The sequence below is a fragment of the Clupea harengus genome, chromosome 9 (assembly GCF_900700415.2).
Source record: "Clupea harengus chromosome 9, Ch_v2.0.2, whole genome shotgun sequence".
Classification (NCBI taxonomy): Eukaryota; Metazoa; Chordata; class Actinopteri; order Clupeiformes; family Clupeidae; genus Clupea; species Clupea harengus.
The window spans coordinates 21,563,719-21,581,790 of NC_045160.1; the positions used below are offsets into that span (position 1 = coordinate 21,563,719).

An 18,072-nucleotide genomic window follows, 5' to 3' on the forward strand; every position below is an offset into this window, starting at 1 on the left:
GTAATTGCATGCACATGCACATACACACATACACAAAAGCACACACACGCACACACGCAAACACGCACACACGCACACACACACACACACACACACACACACGCAACCACACACACACACTCCTCCTCACCTTCCAGGCAGTCTCGGACCTCGTGGGGCACATCGTTCTTGTTGAGACACTTGTGCAGCTCCCTGAGCCCAGCCTTTCCCTTGTGCCCCCTCCTCCACTGGTCCAGCATGCGGAACTTCTGCATGGTGGTGTCCTCGTCCGCAGCCTGGATCTTCTCCAGCTCCAGCATGGTCTGGTTCAGGTAGCTGATGGCCACCTGCTTCCACTCCTTGCCCATCCTCTTGGCCAGCTCCATCAGCTGCTGGTCCGTCACATCCGTCGTCGTCGTCATCGTCGCTTTCTCCGACCTCACGCCATCTGTGGCCACGGATAACGACAAGGGCAACAACGATTTAGTTTTAGTTTGGGCTTTTCCTTGTTTGCCTTGTTAGTTTGTCTTCTTCTTGCCATGCCATTACACATACTCTGTGGCCATGCATGCTATCAAAAGGCACACACGATGTGATCATGCATATCAACAAAGAGACAATATAGTAAGAAAGCAAAAAACTGTTTAAAAATTGTTTAGCTGACTAATCTGAAAAAGCAGCAGAGCAACAGCCTGATACAAACAATTAAATTGTATGTATCAGGTCACAATGGACAGCATTTGCAAAAATTTGCATTAATTCCACATTTCATCCTTTGAAAACAATCGGTACTGAACACCGCAAGACCAATCACCTGACTCGTCGGCCCAGCGAGCCCTCTTATTGGACAGCTCCTCCTCTGACGTGCTGGAGCTCCGCTTACGCCCTAAGGACAGACACACGTCAATCAAACCCTCATCAGGCGTCCTGACTCAGTTCGATTCAATTTGAGTTTCACCAACAAACTGTTAAGTTTATACTCCACATATTACAAGTTACAAGTCTTTTATTGTCAGATGCACAGAATAACACAGGGTCAGACTGGGCACTGAAATTCTTAGGACAAGGCACCGCACAACAACCTACCATAACATAACATACCATAGTATAACATAACCTGACATATACTCTGTACAAGTACTCTGAATATAATTTCCACGTGTTAAACTTATAATAATAACCTATACATATAATAATAACATGTAATAACCCTACTAAATATACAAGATAAATATACAATACAGTATGATAAACCTATAATAACCTATATAAATAATAGTAACATATAACATATAATACACATATATTTAACCTATGCTAACCTAGTAAACCTATATTAACCTACAGACAAATCCAGTGTGGGAGTGTAGCAAGGTGCTCACTGGCGTAAAAGAAAGACTGAATTCCTCCACAGGTGGATTGTCGGTGGTTTTAATGGGATGACACAAAAGTTTCAGATATCACAAAAGTATAAAACATCAAGCACTTAATACTGGTATAGCAAGTCAGGTAATGTTGTGTTCCATGTTCAGAAATGTCACTTAGATGACCTGAGGACCCTCCAGAATCATAATTCTTGTCAAATATGATTTTCTGACTGCGCCACAAAAGAAACTGACATAAAAAAAAACAGAACCCAAATGAGCCTACCCTCTGCTTTTCTCCTTGGCTTCACCTCGATCTTGTCGACGCAGTCACCTGTGAGAGGAATCGGTGTTAGCCTGGACATGAGCTAAGGCACATGCATATGTCTAACACACACACAGACACACACACGCACCAACACATACACACACATGCATACGTCTAACACACCTACAGACACACACAGAGACACACACGCACACACACACACACACACACACACACACACACACACACGGATACAGATGGGGAAAGTGTCTGCTGACCTTCTCTGATGGTGGCCGTCCAGATCAGCTGGTCCGAGTCCACCTCTATAAGAGACAGCTTGAAGGGGGGCGGCTGCTCAAAGAACACTTCAAAGTACCCTTTCATTTTCACCACGTCTAGCGTAAACTGGAAGTCCTGTGAAGGTGTAATAAACACACACACACACACACACACACACACCGTGTAAATTCGCATGGCAATACAGAAGTATCTTTTCTGAGTTCTTTTCATACAGTATCATTGTGATTGTGATTACTATGGGGCTACCAGAGTCCTAACAGGCCTCATGCATGTGTGTATGTGTGTGTGTGTGTGTGTGTGTGTGTGTGTGTGTGTGTCCCGTACCGCAGGCGTGATGTCACCCTCAGGCTCGCTGGTCAGTCTGTACTTCCTCTTCTCCTCTAGGAGGCGCTGGCACGTGGGGGGCTTCTCCATCTTTACGTACTTCTTATTGGACCTCCGCACAGCGTTCTGGATGTCCTGAAACACAGAATACAGTAGGGGTGAGATACACACAGAGTGCAAGAGGGGTGAGATAAACACAGAGTGCAATAGGGGTGAGATACACCCAGAGTGCAATAGGGGTGAGATACACACTGAGTGCAATAGGGGTGATATACACACAGAGTGCCATAGATAGGGGTGAGATACACACAGAGTGCAACAGGTGTGAGATACACACAGAGAGTATTAGGGGTGATATACACACAGAGTGCAGTAGGGGTGAGATACACACAGAGTGCAATAGGGGTGATATACACACAGAGTGCAATAGATAGGGGTGAGATACACACAGAGTGCAATAGATAGGGGTGATATACACATAGAGTGCAACAGGTGTGAGATACACACAGAGTGCCATAGATAGGGGTGAGATACACACAGAGAGTATTAGGGGTGATATACACACAGAGTGCAGTAGGGGTGAGATACACACAGAGTGCAATAGGGGTGAGATACACACAGAGAGTAATAGGGGTGATATACACACAGAGTGCAGTAGGGGTGAGATACACACAGAGTGCAATAGGGGTGATATACACATAGAGTGCAACAGGTGTGAGATACACACAGAGTGCCATAGATAGGGGTGATATACACACAGAGAGTATTAGGGGTGATACACACAGAGTGCAATAGGGGTGATACACACAGAGTGCAATAGGGGTGATACACACAGAGAGTAATAGGGGTGATATAGAGCCCACACTACTGAATGATGCACTGCCTTCTAAAATGAACCAAAGGAACATAAAGGAGAAGAAATAAAAGAAGTTCTATTAAAGTAATGTATCATCATTTACATGAATGCAGCTACTCAGCCAGAGCAATTCAGGATCCAAAAATAGACACACTCAGTGGTGTCTTCCTGAAGCATAATTCATGACTCAACCTTTACAGCAGATGACCAGGACAACCGCCACCAAGACTTAATGAGGAAACAGTCAATGAGCCTTACATCATGCTTTCACACTGAGAGGCTTCGGGAAACCATGTTTCAGTATGGCCACGCCCCCAGCACCCGCCCCCCTCCACCCTCAGCCCCGCCCCTCCCTCTGTGATGACAGCTGGAAGTGGGAAGCACATGGGGGAACTTCTCCGAGATGGACGGAATGGCTACACCCTGGACGCTCCACACGGAGAGCGAGACTGAGCGGTGAGACTGCGCGGTGAGACTGAGTGGTCGAGTCATGGGAATTTAAGGCGGCTCCAGAGTCACCGTACGCAAACCCCATAGACATGTACGCGTGGCTCCTGCCAGACGTCCTTAAGACGGCCTGCGGTACATCTATGAGCAGTAATGCTAAACAAAGACTGACAGGGGCAGGACAAGGAAATGAAACCGAAACTCACACTGTGTGAGGAATTGATCATCCAGGCAGCGTGTTACTGTAACACACACACTGAACACATGCCGCCCAGAGCTATATTCCAGCTCTACACCCACCCAACAAGGCAGAGGTCATTTTTTGTCATATGTCCATATTCCAGTTAGTTAGAATGATTTTTTTTGCGTAAATATTGCGTTAATAAGACATATGGCTAAATTGCAACCTGGAATGGCAACTGTCCTTGAATTTCCTTGAAATCCTTGAATTTGTGTAAATTTGCGATAATGCAAGATCGCAAAATCCTGGAGGGAGTTTAATACTTTCTATAGTATCCCTTCAACTGAAAAAAGCACTGCTCAATCACGGACTCAACCATTGAGCATTGCATCATGCAAAAAGACAGACACTGGCACGTGTCTTGGTCTTTGTCTCACCTTGATGTCAGAGTCGTTGTTGGAGGCCAAGTAGACTCTGAAGGAGTAGGACGCATGTTGCCCAACCTCTTTGTAAACGAGGACCACGCCGTGGTGCTGAGCTGGTCGGTCACTCTGGACAATGGGCCCGACAGGGGACAGGGACGTCACGCTCCACTTGATGTGGCTGCCGGAGTGGTCCACGGACGGCTCGATCAGGGGCTTACTGTCCTTCACGTGCAGGACGCTAAACCTCACGTCACTGCGATCACCTGATCGCCACAGAGAGAAACAGAGAGAGAGAGCAAGAGAAAGAGAGAGAAATAAGGCAGAAACACACACAGAGAAGAGAGAAGCAAAAGGGTGTGAAAGACAAAGAGAAGGAACACAGTATTATAAAAAAAGAAAGAAAGAAACATATAAAGATGATGCAAGGATAGCAAAGTGACAAGGTGTTAACATTTTCTATAATATACTCCTCACAGATAGGGACGCTCTCCTCACACGCATACCTGCCAGACAGAGAGAGTGTGGGAACTGGATGGACTTGAGGATAGACGGGTCACAGTCCACATCAAAGATGGGTCCGGCAAACTTCCACGAGTCCTTAAGGAACGAACCAAACTTACTCCAGGAAAGAACGCAGTACTTAATCTGGACCCTCTGGGAGACTTCGAACACCAGGCCGGTCGCCTCGCACTGGAACGTCCCCTCGCACTCCAGGGTCAACCTGCATCGGCAGCACCAAGAGACAGACAGAAAGTCTCATAAGAAGGCAGAGCAAAGGTGTGGTTTTCAACGTGTTTCTCCTCATCTGCTGTATTACGAGCTGGTGCCAGAAACAGCATGGGGTTGTCTGCTCACACTACTGAGCCGTATGGACATACACACAGGGAGAGGCAGGACAGAAAACAGGGAGGGAGAAGGTCAAAGGTCACTCACTGCAGACGACCTCTGGAAATTTTTCGCGGTGTGACAAGTTCATAGTCGTGATTCTGAAAAAGCAAATTAATAAAAAAAAAATTGAATATAGGACATATATGACAGATACATTAGATATCTTGATCTATTTTGATGTAGGGTTTACATTCTGCATTGACAAAAATGCATATATGCAACATAATGCACCAGCTATCAATATATAATTATGGCTTTACACTTACTCGTTCAACCTGCCGTATTCTGTCTACAGACCCACATACTTACACACAAATAAGGAGCGTACAAATAAACAGTCATTGATACAGCCCTACCCGAATGGCCTTGCATTTTTCACAGCACAGCTTGCTATTGACACCTGAAAAGATTAGAAACACTTATAAGAGGGAGACTCTTCCACCAGCACATGTTTTTGTATTCATCTTCAGGAGTTATTTACCATCTTGCTTGTCTCCAGCATCTGGGTCAGTGGGTTCCTCTGTGAAGACAACACAAATTCAATACTTACAGAGAACGTGACACGCTACACACAGAAGTAGCGGGCCATTGAAACCTGCACATTTGGAACAGTCCCTGTTTCATCATTAGGTCCAAGTGAACCTCTGTGCTTACCATGGTGTGTGTCATTAGCACCACGATCCTCCTCCTCCTCCTCCTCCTCCTCCTGCTCTGATGAGCTCCCCTCAGTTGAAACCTCTGTGTCATGTAACGCAGGAAGCAGAAATAATACCCTATATTGTCAACACTGAATCTAACCGCCCATCCACCACCACCTAGTGTTTGTCTTGGTGTGTAAAGATTACTTTTATTTTATTATTAATGTTAATTTAATTTATTTTTGTTATTAGCTGATAACAAAACATATAACGAACAATTCAATAACCAACACACCCTTGACAAAACATAAAATGGGCTAAGTTAAAGGTACAGTATGTAGGATTTAGGATGATCTATTAGCAGAAATGGAATGTAGTATTCATAATTATGTTTTTATTAGTGAATAAAATTTGTAACTACAAATCGTTATGTTTTCGTTGGCTTAGAATGAGCCCTTCTTATCTAAAAAGGGAGCGGGTCCTCATCCACAGAGTCCGCCATGTTGCACTGCCATGTTTCTACAGTAGCCCAGAATAGACAAACTAAAACGCTGGCACTAGAGAGGGCCTTTCACGTTTTTTTTTATGGCACTTGTCGGCCAACGCAACTTCTTATACATGCTTGGAAATGGAAAAGTATTGAGCCACTAGATGCTACTAAATCCTACATACTGTACCTTTAACTAAAAGAAAAAGAAAAAACAAGTGTTTCATACCTGATGCACTGTTCTCTGACTCAGGTGGGCTATCTGGGATTTAGGAGAGAAGAGGAGTTCATGAGGCCCAGTTTGACGACAAACCACAAATTAACCTTGGGACAGCTCTTTGCTATAGTCATTTGATGTGAAAAACCTACTATTACATAATCTTAACAGCAAGTTTTAGGTGTTGAGTGGATTCCACAGGTCTTCCTCTGTGTCATAAATGTGTCATGGTTATAACTGAAGCTTGTTTTGACAGGAAAAAATTGTGACTGATTTTTGTTGTGGTGCTGCTGTTGTGGGACAGATAGTGCCATAGTGCTATACTATATAACTATAAAGGTGTGGTGATTAAAAAACGAGACTGTTATTAAGAATATATATATATATATATATATATATATATATTATACAAGTGCAACAAGTTTTCTTTATAATAATCGAATTACAGCACTCATGTCAAGTCTCATTATTCAATAGCCACACCTTGTATATACTACAATTACTATTACTGTATGTCATATGTTGTAACTATTATGACTATATAATATTAAGCTTATTAATTCAGTTCGTTCTTCAAAAAGAGTTTCTGAGTTCAGGAGTTCAGATGCTGTTACCAAAGTGATACCTCCTAACCCGCCCAATATTAAGCCATCCCTTTATATGGATTTGACTCCCTCACTCTGGCCTATAGGACAGCCCCTGGATCAGCGCCAGCCTATTTAAATACCATGACTCAGCACTATTCCCCCTCTCGTCTGACCACTCGTTCCTCTGATGAGCGTCTGTTGTCAAGGCAGCAGGAGATCGCAGTCAAGACTCTTTTCATTCGTGGTGCCTCAGCGGTGGAATGACCTTCATGATCATGTCTTGATTCATTAAAAAAGTGCTTAAAAACTCACCCTTTTAAACATCATCTGTCTAATTAGTTCATTTGTTTGAGGCATACTATACTATCATATATATACAATTATATAGTTATTATAATAATAATTATTATTATTATTACTATTATTAATTGATTGGTTTTTACTTTAGCTTAATTGTTTTAGCTTTAATGTTTTGTAAGTTGCCTTGGACAAAATTGTCTGTTAAATACTGTAACTATAACTATACTACAGTATATAATTATACTATATAACTATTTAAAGAACGTAGATGACGTCTCCCCTGCAAAACCTATACTAACATCCACCACATCCACCAGCCTATCATTACCCCATCAGCCTCTGTGAGTTCATGGGAAATAAGCAGTGGTGTATAAAATACCCAAAAGCCATACTTGAGTAAAAGTAAAGATACTTTACTGGAAAATGACTCAAGTAAAAGTGTCACTTGAGTAAAAGTATTAAAGTATCTGATATTTACTGTACTTAAGTATCAAAAGTAATTTTCTGATATTAAATGTAATTAACTATTGAAAGTAAAAGTACAAGTAAATGCTGTTAATAAAAAAGCAAAGAATTTTGAGAATGATGAAGTTTATTCTTTTAAGTGCTGTGGCCACCATGACCAAGGACAAGGAGTTGTGTTGAAAATAATTGGGCTGGATGTGATCCATCCAGGAGCAACAATGTTCAACATAATATATTGTACATAAGTATACTTTTGCATCTACTATGAACTTATCATCATAATTCTCCGAAAAGCAATATGACACTATGAAGGAGTTGTAACAGTGCGTTTATAAGTATGCTTATTCCGACTAGAGGATGTAGAGGACAAATGCATTATATTGTGTTCAGCAAAAAATATCAACTTGATGCATCAGGTCAGTATTTTGAGAGAGGACACCTGCCTTGTAAACTCCTATGGGCCTGATTTTAACACTATAGGCAAAAGTTTTGCTCAAGCTGAATCTGATATTTTATGCTAAATATGATAACTAAACATTAACGTTGCAGCTCATGGGATTAATCCTGATTTACCTCAATATGTTTCCTGAGGTTGGATGGGGAGTTTTTGAATGCCAATATTTCAGTAGCTTTGGGTAAGCATAAGAGGCACTTCATCCGGTACGATGAATCTTCGAAAAGAAAACATTTCTCGCAAATAATGGCACGGGTGTTGGTCTTCGTCACTACCGTCGTTTGTTGCTGGAGTAGCAGGTGCTTCCATTTCTGCTTCCATCATGAAATCAGTCATCGTAGAGTGGAATTCTGCTCATGTAGTCGCTCGCTAGCTAGCATCCTGGCATAAAAAAACGCGGCTTTGAGAGCACTTGTTTGCAATTGCGCCTTAACGTGATTAACCAATGTTTTAACTTGCAAGCTAGGACCACTGGTTCGCCAAACCTGCTTGCTTGCAGTCTATGTTCCACCACAGTCCCCGACGTTGGTCTCATTATTATATTTTTTTCTAAAGATAGATTTGATTTTGTAGCGAGTAACAAAGGTTTCAGGGGAAATGTATCGGAGTCAAAGTATCAGCTTTCTTTGCAAAATGTAGTGAAGTAAAAGTGAAAGTCAACAGAAATATAAATAGTAAAGTAAAGTATAGATATCCAAAAATAACGACTTAAGTACAGTAACGAAGTATTTCTACTTTCTACCACTGGAAATAAGCTCCGGCCAGCCAAACTTTGTCCAACCCATTCAAGTGCTAATGCACAGCATCATACTAATATATAATGAATGATATATTATTATACACTAGTGGGCTTCGACAGAAGTCGACTTCTAAAGGAACGTCGTTCTGAACAATATCAGCACCGATTAGGCCATTCTTGCTGTATTTATTATTTAAATATTCACTCAATCCCCTTCATAAATGGAAACAAGGTATTGCATGGGGTAATGCCCCAACAGTATGCATGATTGCCCAACCACAGGAGAAGTATCTATGTGTCCAGATGGCTCCAAAGATGGGCTATTTATACCCAGTGGGGCATTAGTGAGGTATTTTTTTTAAGGAAACAACAAGGAAAGCACAGAATCATAAAGAAGAAGAAGCTAACGTGAGTGTAAGGAGCCTAAGAGGAAGTCGAGTCTCAATATGAAGAATAAAAATGAAAAACATCAAATGATCTTGAGGTGAAATTCCACTCTTGTTCTGCTACTGGGAGTACACCTCTGTACTGTTTACACGCCGACCGAAAAAGAAGAGCAGCCATTGACAAAGAACTTTTCAATTCCATGGGATCATCTTTTCAAAATCATCTCTAGTCATCTCCAGTAAGTGCCTTGAATTGTTGTTGTTATCTAAATTTCTTTCTTTACACCACAACACAAATAGCTGTTTCTAAAGTAATTACATGTTTGATTAGGTGAAGACAGTAGGCAAAATAAGTCAAATAAATAAGAAGCTCAATCAAACTATCTGGGATTGTTTTATCACACATAATGTGCTTGAGACAAGGTGTTGTAGATAGGTGTGAAACGAATTTGCCCAGCAACCATCTTTCTTTCCACTCGTAACGTAGCATGCTTGATGTAATGTAAAACAAGACATTATGTAATACCTCACAATGATATAAACTATTGTTGGTTTTGGCAAGCCGGCAACCAGTAAAGGAGTTCCGAGAAGTGACTATATTTTTTTTCCTGGCACAATCAGAACAGACGTAGCCACAGCCGCCAACACACTCTTTAATTCCTGATTATGTGGCAGCTCATGTGGACTAATAAACACGCAGCATGATAGCGCCCTCTGGAGGAGATCTATGCACACAGCAGCTGCCTCTGACTGAGAACTAACTGCTGTCTAGGAAGTCAGGTGTTTCATTTCAGGAATAATATGGGTAGTGACTCACCTTTTTGGTCTGGAGGGAGGACCTTCTCATCTCTGTAGGAGCGCAATGACACACAAGAACAGAAAAGTTGGTTAACTGACATCACTTACTTAAACCAATAAACTCACCTTACAAAAACAGACATCCCAGTTTTTAAACACACTCTATCGTCACCTTCGCTATCCTCACACTTGGTGTGGTTAAGAAAAAAAAAACACACAGTGGAACATTGGTGCAAATTCTAAATCCTCAGTTTGGGGTTGCCAGATATGGGACATCATTTCTCACAAAACTCCCTTTAGGACATTCTTTACTGAACTATCCTGGCAGATGGTACTTGAGATAATTATGACCATATTTTACAGTACAGTCCCTGTCAGAGTGCCCCTCTGATTAAGTGCAAGGTACGGCATTGAGTAATACCACAGAAATACTTTCCCTTTACATAAATGTTGAGTGAGGGTTAAACCTGACATGAGGTTTGGGACGTCACAGTGTTGCTACACGCTGCGACACTCTAATTAGTGTTACAATTTCAGTGTAAAACGTTTTGTCCAATGTAACACATTCAGTGTAACAGAAAGTGCTGCCATAACTATTAAAATAATTACATCAACACAAGTTATCAGTGCATGACTTCACTTCAGTGGTCAGGCAATTGACATGTTTGTAGTGGAATAGAATTCAGCATGTGTGCTACCATATGCTAGCAAGGACTAGAGGTGCCACCTCACACTGGGAGTATACTCTGGAAGTTCAGTCACACTGAAACACCAGTTGCTATCACATGTGACTACAAAAGGAATAGCAATTTTAACTATAAAAAGCACTGCCAAGTGTCAACCTTGAAACAAAACAATGGATGTAGTCATTTCCTGTTACATTCCGAAACCAATAAATGCGCTAATGGTTCCTTAAACAGTTATGTATGCTATTTGATTAATGAAATAACATATGCTAATGCTATACTTACAGCAGTTAATGTGATCATTTTTACAGTCCGGTAAGATGATGAAATATGCTACATTCTGTACGTATGCTAATGTGATGCACTTTGTTTTGTGCTGCTCTCGGGTCAGATACGAGACGATTTAGGGCCTGAATCTGGTGAATACCTGTTATTTTTTTCCTGCATGAAATCTGATGATTTTGTGTACACACCCTTAGTGTACAAATGAATAATGAGGATCGACCATTTCTGACCCTGAGGACATAGGGTGTCTCAAGAATAAGAAGACCACAGAAATACTTCAATGTTACTTCCTCTGGTCATTAATGTTACTCCTTACTCAATACTATATTGTACATACGGCAACTTAAAACAACGAGGTATACAATCAACAGGTATGGTATGGCTGTTTTTAAAAGGACTTTGAGACAGTTTGTCCATTAGACAATTCAAGCATGCAGTTTCAGACCATTCATACCAGAGACCTGTTGTCAACCTTGCCCTTGAGATGAACTTCAAAACAAATCTCTGGCCTCTAGTAGCTTTTTTCAGAGTGGTTTATACTGCAGCTCTCAGAGAAAACCTTCAGTCTGTCCGACATTTTAGTCTTCTTTTTTGACCTTTGACCTTGTAGTTTGGTGTACTTGTGGCCACACAGCAGGAGTGAGAGGGAGCAGCCACACAGCATATCACTGAGGTGGAGCCTGCATTTCTTGCTGATGATGTATCTTGCACGATTTGACCATAAGCTTCGAGCTGTTCTTTTTTTAGGCTGTTATCTGTTTCTGTGAGAAATGTGGCCTAGTTGTTAAAAAAAAGAACGTGTAGCCTTTAAAGCTCATGGTCTTAGTCTTTACTACAGTGCCAGTACTTTCAGAGTTCCCATAATAGTGTGTGTTCATATCCTTGTCCACACATGGTGTAGGGTGGTTTGCTCTCTGTTGCAAACATTACTCTTACTAACGGTTAATAGCCATGTTTGCTGCATATGTTTTCTAGTGCATCTGGTGTAACCTCTCACACACAGTACACACACACCAGACAAATTCATGTCTGTCGCACCGCTCAGACAAACCCATCAGATGTGTGTTTTCCTGTCCTTCACACGCCCTCTATCTGCCTAGCGCCCATAACAGGAAGAGAGCCAGCTGCCTGCAGCTCTTATCAGCGCCGTGCCGACATCCTCTTTTACTCACTTTTCCTTCACTACGACCCACTTTAAGAACATTATTACCATTTAACCACACAAAAATATTGCCCAGACGTCATGAAACTATACAAATCAATTTTCAAAACCCTAACCTGGGTTGATTAGAGACAAAGACTTAAGCCTGAGGAGAAATGGAAAATAAAACAGCAGTGTCAACATACATGTTCAGAAAAGCAGCAGAGTGTCAATATACATGTTCAGATAAGCAGCGTGAAAGGGGCATCTGTTTCCACACCTCAACTCAAGTTGGTGCATGGAAGTATCGACAGACAGGTAGTAGAAACCATAACAGCAGACCACATGGAAGAGGGGCGCGACCACACAAGAAAAACTTGTTCAACTTGGACCAGAAGTAGGTCATGACAGGTCTCAGCATGCATTTAGGTTTTTTGTTTTGTTTCATGAAAAACAATGCTTAGGGTGATGGAAAAACATACGCCTGTTTAGAGGTGACAGGGCACGTTTAAATGATCTCAAAATGCAATCTGCCTATGTATCTATACCACTAAAACACAATGCATGGGACACCATTGCCCCAAAAGATGCGTAAGATTATGCGACAAAAGCCACATAACGTCAAGCTATAGCATGAAATGCTACACGTTAGCACCTTACACTGGTACTGTATGAACAAGAGGCTATCTCTCCTCATCGGAGAGCCTGAAAACCAGAAGATAAACCACCACAGACCACATGTACTGTTTGTTGAGCCTAAAATGCAGGTGCGTCAGGAAGTGATCAAACAGATCGGGTGTTGTGTATGTGTGTAACCAATAGACCCAAAGTAGAATTGTATGCAGAAGTGTGCAGAAATGTACTGGACACTTCAGGGGAAAGGGCTACCACCATGGAGTGTGAGCAATTTGAGGTTTAGTCTTAAAGCCATCTGAATTCTTCAGCTGAAACCAATTAGTTTGTTTGGGACGAGTTTGAGGAGGAAATGCTGTAACCATCAATCTCACTATGGGTGCTAGGATTCAAGGTTGGCAGTTAGGCAAAAATAAGGTGTCAAATCAAACTGTCCAGATCTCCCGTGTGAAACTAGTTACCTACAAAAACACCTAAAAAACAGTCAATAGTTTGACTCTCAAAGAGTACAGCCTATTTGTCTAATTGTGTTTCCTGGTTTTGTTGTGAGAGAGTTGCAAATCACAATTGATGTGTTTATTTTCATATTCATGTGCCTTTATGTTGATTTAGAAAAAGCAGATATTAAGGTTAAGCAGATATCTGCGTCATACCATGTGTGTCTGAGTAGGCCATTTTTATCTTACAGATAAGGAGCATTGAAGTGTCATTTTTACACCTGAGAGCACTTCCTGTGTCTGTTGGTATGAGTTATATATCACCTGGATGGCACTGGTATGAGTTCTATATCACCTGGATAGCACTGGTATGAGCTGAACTCAGGGTGGCTCATGTAATCGGAGCCCTGTGATGAACACTGCTATCTTGGCAACTGATAGGGTACTGAAAGTCAGGCTTGCTCTCTGTCTAGTCAGACACACACTGAACATTGGTTCACTATCAGCCTTTCACAGTCATTCTCCTTATCTCTAGACACAAAGACCGTTTTGTTTTCCCCATGATATGACAATAAAACAGGACTGTGAATGGCTTATACAATTATGTGTATGCATGAGGATTGCACCATACTCGTCCCTGTTTATTTTGCCACTACAATCCGATTCAATAGTAATAGTCTCTATGCAATATAAGGCGATTATAAATATTGTGATTATGGTACCAAAGTTTTATAACTATGTTATGAGTGGATTATTTACATCATCCACTCATGCCCGTATTAAGACTTCATGGTGCCCCTGGGCAACAGTGACTCTCTGGTGCCCACCTACCCCCACCCTGCAGAACACAAACCATACCTATCCACCGGGGTAGTAATTTGAGTAGAAATACTTGCTTACTGTACTCAAGTATTATTTCTGAGTATCTGTACTTTACTTGATTGTTTTTTTATACATACTTTTTGCTTAATACTGCTCCACTACATTTTCCATACATTGATCTAACCTATGTAAAGAATAATGCACTGGGAGCAAGTCAGTTATAAGAAAATAACCGTTCGACACGTTTACCCCCCTGAAGTGCCGTTATTTTCCATAACTCACTTGCTCCCAGTGCATTATCCCGCTTATAGCAAACTTGCCAAAGTAATTCATGCATATGCTGTAAATTATGTTTAATGTGAACTTATGTTATTAGAAATCATAACTTAATACAGTGCAGAACTATTGTTTTATCTTTTGTTGACCTTAATGAAATATCATTACTAATCTCAACAGGTAGGCCTATATTATTCGTCTTAATCATAAGAAAGTTTATACTTTTACTTTTGGGCACATGTACAAAACAAATCAAGCTTTATTTATTTAATCGAACTCGCCACCCACGTACACTGCTCAAACCTTTGCAAGCGCAGTGAGTCTACTAACGAACTATCATTTCAGAACCATTGGGAGCAGACAGCACACACACACTTTGCCTTCTGACCTTTGCAACCGCATTTTTTAAAAACTGGCCGCATTTTTACACTCTAACTTTTTTCAACTGTCGTTTTGCATTACCGCTGCCGCTTCATCTTGATCGTTCTGTTGGTGCCTCTTTGGCTGAGTTTGTGCATTGTGTTTGGAACGTCAAATTGTGCTGACGTGGGGTCAGAATGAAAAAAATATAATTTTTTTTTAATAAAAAATATATCGGTTGCTTGGTGCCCCTGGAGTCTTGGTGCCCCTGGGCAGTTGCCCATATGGTTAATCCGGCCATGCATCCACTTCCCCGAGGTGAGGTTATCTAAGGACAGGTGCATACACGAATGTAAACGGAATAGACAGCAATACATGAATTAATCAAAGGCTTGGACTGAAATGAACATTTAGCCTTATGTACGCTGGGCATTTTGAATCTCAGTTTTATAAGACATGTTTTGCCAGAGAGGTTTAAACGGGTTTCAGACTCAATGGCTGCAGCGGCAATATTCAAATGTTATACTCTATCGCAAAGATACCTATTTCCGCCCGAGACCTATAATCGCTCTCACGCGGGTAAACGTTACTTAATATTGATTTCTGTATCAACCAGGATAACGGATTTTAAACACCATACGCTCCTACCCAAAAGGGGTATTTAACTTGTATGTGTGCAAAAAATTGCAGTTGTACAGCGTTATTTAGTCTACTAGACAGCGATTTATTTCTGTGTGTACAAACCCTCATGGAACCAACTGAACGAATTCGATTTCGCGACGAGAATTTGTGAGGGTCATAGAGCTTTCCATAGACATATATACAGAAAGGGTGATTATGGGTTCCACCTCCTGTATCAGCTAAATTTGCGTGTCGGTCTACACAACGGAAAAAAACGGAAAACACGTTTCAGTTGAAATCCAAACAAGTTACCAGTCCTAATCTAGACACCCACCGCTACTGAAATATGTAAGATTGATTGATTAAATATTTTTCGATCTATAAATATTTTGAACTGTTTGTCACTTTTTTAATAGCTGGGGCGGTAATAGGTATCTTTACGCTAGGTTTTTTAGATTTGGTTAGGCGTTGTCATAACTACAAAGCCTTTAGTCATGCCTAAACCACCGTTCTAACCACATATCGTTCAGTGTGCAATATCAAAGCCATCTTTTAATTCTCTCCACTGTAGTAGTTGGTTATTTGTCAATCCATCTCGTATTACATTACTCAATAACAATAAGGTATCGTGCATGCACGATGGAACAAACATGTCTGGCCAGTTTCCGTCGCCTAAAATGAAAGTAACAACGAACACAAGCAACTGCAGCAAAGTAACGCTAATTTTGCATGAGAATACATGAGCTACATTTCACCATAGAACAAAGCCTGTAAGGAAATGGTTTGTTGACATACGTATTACAACGCATATCAACTACTAATCAATCAACACTTTGTTTTGACTGTTTTCTTATTCTGTTTTTGTCGTTTCCAACAGCATGCCAACAAGGAAACGCTAATGTTGCAATACAAACAACAGGCTGCGAGAATAACAAAGCACTGCAGTGGAGCACGTGGCGTCGATACTTTTTTTTCATTGTAAAGCAATGCAACATTTGTAATATGTTAATAAGAGCCTCCCAGAGTTGAATCCATAACACAGCCTTAGTCTAAGGTTTCTGGTCGGTCTGTAACTCTGTGCCCCTGCTAATCCTCTGAGGCCAGAGGTGGGTCAGAGCAAAGCCGGGTAATATGACTCTTATACTGGCCGAGTTGAGATAAGATGAAAAGTACATTTGAGGATTTTTAAGTGCATTAGTTTGTTTTCCATTACAGTGAGTCAGCGATACAACTAACTCTAACATAAATAAAAATCGATCAAAATCCTTGGTCGTCACACATTTCCCCTTACACTCCCAAAAGACTGGCTATATCCATCAATAATACTTCAAATCAAACTGTGCAGATCTCCAGTGTGAAGCACTTTTCCCCTCTCAGTTTTATCATCATTACTGTTTCAACAAAGGTGTTTCAAACGTCATTTAGTGCATGCATACCCTTCCTCCAGATTCGTGTTGTCTCCAAAACTTATCATCTCTGCCACCATAGTCCGTCGCCCGGTTGTTTATTTGCCTCTAAAGGCAAGAGTTCGTGTCGGATCTTTAATGTTATGTTCCCGTGATGATTTGCACAAAGATGCTCCTCCTCAAACAACAACAAAGGTGCCTTCCGTATCACACCTGCAAACAGTGTTAGGACGGAGGAGACACCGCTGATGAGTCAGGCATCGTATCCTTTTACAACAGGGTACTACCAGTCGTGATGCTTTTATTGTCACAACAAAGCCCTCAGTTACCCTAAGCAAAAACCCGAACAGAACGGGTATCCATTCCTACAGCCTTCAATTAGTGAATTAAAACAGAGAAATGTAATACAACTACACTATTCACTGACACATTATTAAAACATGTGTGCGCATTTTGCTTTAAAGTTTTCCGTCAGTGTAAACATTAATAATGTTCACAGATATAACAGTACTACGCGCCAACATAGATATGCTCCACAATATGTTAGTGCCTATTCATATGTTGTACAGATCAACGCAGGGAGGGCAGGGGTAAGTGGGAGGAATAGGAGGATAGCCCGCCTTCCGCTCGTCCAATGAGTTTGCTATTATTTCACCGCGTTTTTCCTGGTCCATTCATGCCTGTTACTCCGATTTACGCATTGTTCCAAAGTAAAACTTCACGCGTCTTCTTACACACCACAGTGACATACATTGGTGACATCCTCAATAGTTATAAAACGATCATATTTCAACTGTTTGACAACTAGCTTCATAGACGCACCCTGATTATACAGATCATTTTCACTTTAAATGACCAGGATATACGATAGGTTAATCTACTGTGAAATTTGAAACCAGCGTCTTTTCGGGACCGGTGATGATGCAGAGAGCAGTTGCCTAGATAGGATGGGTGGGGCAGAGACCTGACGCGGGAACGGAGTTTCTCGACTGCAGTAATTCTCCTTTTCGTCTCACGGTGTCACCATACGGCTTGTGACAAAAGTAGCACATCGGCAGATTTCTGGATTCCGTTTGGACTCCAGGGTTGGGCCGAAACAATGACAGAAGAAGCAACGACATAAACCTGGCAGTGTGTACAGTTGCTCCTTGAAAAAAGTTCAGTTAATCAGGCAACATTAATTGATGATTTGATTGGTGCGAGATTATGGCTTTGACACACCCTAACATGCTTCCTCCATCTTTGTGTTCATGTGACTGCACATGCCAGCTCTCATCTTGGTAGCTTCAGAACTTAGGTCCA

At 41.3% G+C, this 18,072-nt stretch overlaps 1 protein-coding gene and 1 long non-coding RNA gene across 3 annotated transcripts; both read right to left on the reverse strand.

Annotated features, from left to right (window-relative positions):
* Positions 1–395: 395 nt before the first annotated feature.
* LOC116221851 lies at positions 396–1,340 on the reverse strand. Its single transcript, XR_004164319.1, has 3 exons — positions 1,321–1,340; positions 794–865; positions 396–427 (listed from the first exon to the last, which is right to left on the reverse strand). It is a non-coding gene; the product is annotated as an uncharacterized LOC116221851 (long non-coding RNA).
* Positions 1,341–5,530: 4,190 nt separating this feature from the next.
* Positions 5,531–17,523, reverse strand: si:dkeyp-97b10.3. 2 transcript variants are annotated; one of them, XR_006152585.1, is made up of 5 exons: positions 16,801–17,523; positions 10,123–10,154; positions 6,387–6,419; positions 5,687–5,770; positions 5,531–5,552 (listed from the first exon to the last, which is right to left on the reverse strand). XR_006152585.1 is itself a non-coding variant. In XM_042708731.1 (4 exons), exons 1-4 carry the CDS (start codon positions 16,848–16,850, stop codon positions 5,598–5,600), a joined length of 288 nt encoding a protein of 95 aa, XP_042564665.1. In that variant the 5' UTR covers positions 16,851–17,523; the 3' UTR covers positions 5,560–5,597. The 2 variants fall into 2 exon arrangements, 1 of the variants encoding a protein (XP_042564665.1); XM_042708731.1 differs by lacking the exon at positions 5,531–5,552 and having other exon boundaries at positions 5,560–5,770.
* Between the last annotated feature and the right edge of the window lie 549 nt (positions 17,524–18,072).

Coding starts and splice junctions, on each gene's coding strand:
- si:dkeyp-97b10.3 (XM_042708731.1), bottom strand. CDS start 16,850: ATGGTGGCAGAGATGATAAGTTTTGGAGACAACACGAATCTGGAGGAA. Junction 10,155..16,800: donor AACACGAATCTGGAGGAAGG/GTATGCATGCAC, acceptor GCGCTCCTACAG/AGATGAGAAGGTCCTCCCTC. Junction 6,420..10,122: donor CCTCCCTCCAGACCAAAAAG/GTGAGTCACTAC, acceptor CCTAAATCCCAG/ATAGCCCACCTGAGTCAGAG.